Here is a 5000-nt window from a genome sequence, read left to right on the forward strand (position 1 = left end):
AATTATGTCTACACACACACACACACACACACACACACACTGATCTGCTCGTAATTCTGTTATTACTGTTTTACTAAAGACATATTTTTTGAGTTGTCTGCTGATTTATAAACAAAAAGTATTTCACTTTTACTGTCAGGTTTTGTCACGTTTTAAATTTGATATGTTTTTTGTTGTTTCTGCAGCTTCTCCTCATCCGAACCTGGCCGGGAAACCATGTCTGAAACTGAAGATCTACGTCAAACCAACCAGTGAGGCTCCTCCTCTTCCTCTTCCTCTTCTTCCTCCTCCACTCTTCTCGCCGTTTTCTCCCTCCTTGCCCTCCTCCACCTCCCTTTTCTCCTCCTTCTTGTCTCCCTCTTCTTCATCCTCATCTCCACCGTCTTATTCTAAAGAGCTAAAGTTAATGAGATGTCATTCAGGGGGCGGAGCTTAACAAAACAGAATATTCTTCTTCTGGACTTTGGAGCAGGTGTGGTCACTTCCTGTTTGTAACACCTTGTCTCTCTCTCTCAGATGACTCGGTGTACGAGTCTCCTGAGCCGTTCCTGACAGACGACACCACCGGCGGCTGCAGCCTCGCTCTGCCCCGCCTCCCCCTGCTGTCGGCCATGATGCTCGCTCTCCTTCTCCTCCTCCTGGCCTCCTCATAGCACCGCCTCCTCCTCGTCACTATCTCCCTCTCAGGAGGCAGGAACACATCCAGCTCCCTCTCCTCTGACCTCCACCTTGAACAACACGCAGCAGCTCAGCCAATCAGAGGAGGCCGAGCTGACAGGTGGAGTTTCTGAAGCGCTGCCATGGCAACAGGTGGAGCCTCTGTTGACTCCATGTTTTGATTTTTCACTCTGATACTCTTCATTTAATGCAGATGTTTACACTTTGCTCAGACGTCCAACATCTGCATCGACAGTGCCAGAAAAACGTTTTTATGTTTCATTAATGCCAAAACTTCGTCCTGCTGAGGGTTCACACGTTTTCCTACATTTTATATCAAACAAATAAAACTTAAAGGGCCACACCCGTGTTTGAAAGGATTGAGCTGCTTACATACAAAGAAACAACAAAGGAGAGTCTGGAGCGCTCAGAAGTTCATAGACTACAGACTACTTACTACATACTACAGACTACATACTACAGACTACTTACTACAGACTACTTACTACATACTACAGACTACTTACTACATACTACAGACTACTTACTACAGACTACTTACTACAGACTACTTACTACATACTACTTACTACATACTACAGACTACTTACTACATACTACAGACTACATACTACAGACTACTTACTACAGACTACTTACTACATACTACTTACTACATACTACAGACTACTTACTACATACTACTTACTACATACTACAGACTACTTACTACATACTACAGACTACATACTACAGACTACTTACTACAGACTACTTACTACATACTACTTACTACATACTACAGACTACTTACTACAGACTACTTACTACAGACTACTTACTACATACTACTTACTACATACTACAGACTACTTACTACATACTACAGACTACATACTACAGACTACTTACTACAGACTACTTACTACAGACTACTTACTACATACTACAGACTACTTACTACATACTACAGACTACATACTACAGACTACTTACTACAGACTACTTACTACATACTACAGACTACATACTACAGACTACTTACTACATACTACAGACTACTTACTACAGACTACTTACTACATACTACAGACTACTTACTACATACTACAGACTACATACTACAGACTACTTACTACTTACTACAGACTACTTACTACAGACTACTTACTACATACTACAGACTACTTACTACATACTACAGACTACATACTACAGACTACTTACTACAGACTACTTACTACATACTACAGACTACTTACTACATACTACTTACTACATACTACAGACTACATACTACAGACTACTTACTACAGACTACTTACTACATACTACAGACTACATACTACAGACTACTTACTACATACTACAGACTACTTACTACATACTACAGACTACATACTACAGACTACTTACTACATACTACAGACTACTTACTATACTACAGACTACTTACTACATACTACAGACTACTTACTATACTACAGACTACATACTACAGACTACTTACTACATACTACAGACTACATACTACAGACTACTTACTACATACTACAGACTACTTACTACAGACTACTTACTACAGACTACTTACTACATACTACAGACTACATACTACAGACTACTTACTACATACTACAGACTACTTACTACATACTACATACTACTTACTACATACTACAGACTACAGACTACAGACTACAGACTACATACTACAGACTACTTACTACAGACTACAGACTACTTACTACAGACTACTTACTACATACTACAGACTACTTACTACAGACTACTTACTACAGACTACTTACTACATACTACAGACTACATACTACAGGCTACATACTACATACTACAGACTACATACTACAGACTACTTACTACATACTACAGACTACTTACTACATACTACAGACTACATACTACAGACTACTTACTACAGACTACTTACTACATACTACAGACTACATACTACAGACTACTTACTACATACTACAGACTACTTACTACAGACTACTTACTACATACTACATACTACAGACTACTTACTACATACTACAGACTACATACTACAGACTACTTACTACATACTACAGACTACTTACTACAGACTACTTACTACATACTACATACTACATACTACATACTACAGACTACTTACTACATACTACAGACTACATACTACAGGCTACATACTACATACTACAGACTACATACTACATACTACAGACTACTTACTACATACTACATACTAAAGACTACATACTACAGACTACATACTACAGACTACTTACTACATACTACAGACTACTTACTACATACTCCAGACTACATACTACAGACTACTTACTACATACTCCAGACTACATACTACAGACTACTTACTACATACTACAGACTACATACTACAGACTACTTACTACATACTACAGACTACATACTACAGACTGCATACTATAGACTGCATACTACATACTACATACTACAGACTACATACTACAGACCGCATACTACTTACTACATACTACATACTATAGACTGCATACTACATACTACAGACTACAGACTACATACTACAGACTACATACTACTTACTACATACTACATACTACAGACTACATACTACAGACTACATACTACAGACTACATACTACTTACTACATACTACATACTACATACTACTTACTACATACTACAGACTACATACTACAGACTGCATACTATAGACTGCATACTACATAATACATACTACATACTACAGACTACATACTACAGACTACATACTACTTACTACATACTACATACTACTTACAACATACTACAGACTACATACTACAGACTGCATACTACAGACTGCATACTACTTACTACATACTACAGACTGCATACTACAGACTACATACTACAGACTACATACTACAGACTGCATACTACAGACTACATACTACAGACTGCATACTACAGACTGCATACTACATACTGCGGTCAAGAGTCATATGTAGGAGGTGGTTTTGAAAATACAGCTAACAGTTAGCTAACAACAGGCTGTAGATGCTAGCAGAGTCAGATTTGATAAAAAGCGATCCAAAGAAATTCCTTCATATAGTTATGAGTGGTCTTTAGATGATGCAGATTGAAGCAGTTAAAACTTGTCAAACACTGATGTGGTCTTTTATGTTGAGATGAGTAATTAATATGGTGCTAAATTAACTTAGAGATCTTTCAAATTGTGGCAGTCGCTGGAGACTCAATCTGAACCTTCAGACTGATGATGACGATGTTTGCTCGTGCAGCGATCAGCAGCTCTCTGTTTGTCCTGGATATAATAGAGTCGTAATGATACCAGAAATGTAAAGTTGGATATGATTCTAGTAAAAATCATAATAATATCGATACCTGTTTGATACCACGGCAACAAAGATGGAAGTCCTAGACTGAAGACAACCAATGTTGGGTCATTTTTAGTTTTCAATTAAACACACAGTACATAAACTCCACCACCAGGGGGCTCTCACTCAAAAAAAAAAGAAAGATGACATCGAGGCTGGCGGGGAATCATGGGAGGGATTCTCTCTGCTACTCCAGGTTAAAGGTCAAACATTACGCCAAATGTGTGTCTCTAGTCCGTCTACAAACCCCCCAATGATGAGAAAAGTCCATCCTCTCTCTCTTTTACCTGCTCCACTTTTCAGAAAATGTGTGCTCAAACAGGTCGTTTGGAGATTTTCCCTTCATGACATCACAAAGGGCAGTAGCCCCTCCCCCAGGTGGGTGACACTCCCACAGCTAGGTGTTTGTTCTGCCCTCTGAGTCTGCCTTCTCACCGTAAACAATAGGACATGGAGCGAGAAAGACCAGAGTACACCCAAGTCCTTCCAGAGAGGGGGCGTGGTCAGACACAGCTCATTTACATATTTAAAGGTACAGACACAGAAACAGCCTATTCTGAGCAGGGCTGAAATAGAGGGGTTTATAGACATGATCAAATACAGGATCAGAGTGGATTTAGAACAAGAAACTTCACACACATGTTTTGAGGAGCTCTGACACTTATTTACACTGAAGAAGAAGAGGAGGATATGAGACCTTTAAACTCTTGCACGCTGTCTAAATTGAAAAACATTGCAAACATGACATTGCCTATGTGTTTGTGCATTTAGACAGCATGCAGGAGTTTAACCTGCGACCTGTTGATGAATTCATGCCTCTCATTTACACCTGTTTTAGGAAATATGTAGATGTTGTTATTTTACTTAATCTCTAAAGTTGTTACAGTCGCAGAAATCAGCATCACAAACATTTCAACAGCTAAACTTCCTGATGGATAAATTCACACTCTGTGT

At 39.0% G+C, this 5000-nt stretch overlaps 1 protein-coding gene across 1 annotated transcript in view; it reads left to right on the plus strand.

Annotated features, from left to right (window-relative positions):
- LOC132967125 (ephrin-A2-like) overlaps window positions 1–1091 on the plus strand; it is a 5348-nt gene extending 4257 nt beyond the window's left edge. The window contains exons 2-3 of the mRNA XM_061033977.1: window positions 186–251; window positions 517–1091. Of these exons, the coding sequence (XP_060889960.1) occupies window positions 186–251; window positions 517–653 (203 nt within the window). The 3' untranslated portion in view covers window positions 654–1091. The remainder of the gene's footprint in view (window positions 1–185; window positions 252–516) is intronic.
- The last annotated feature ends 3909 nt before the right edge of the window (window positions 1092–5000 follow it).

Source organism: Labrus mixtus, unplaced genomic scaffold, assembly GCF_963584025.1.
Source record: "Labrus mixtus unplaced genomic scaffold, fLabMix1.1 SCAFFOLD_69, whole genome shotgun sequence".
In the NCBI taxonomy this organism is placed as follows: Eukaryota; Metazoa; Chordata; class Actinopteri; order Labriformes; family Labridae; genus Labrus; species Labrus mixtus.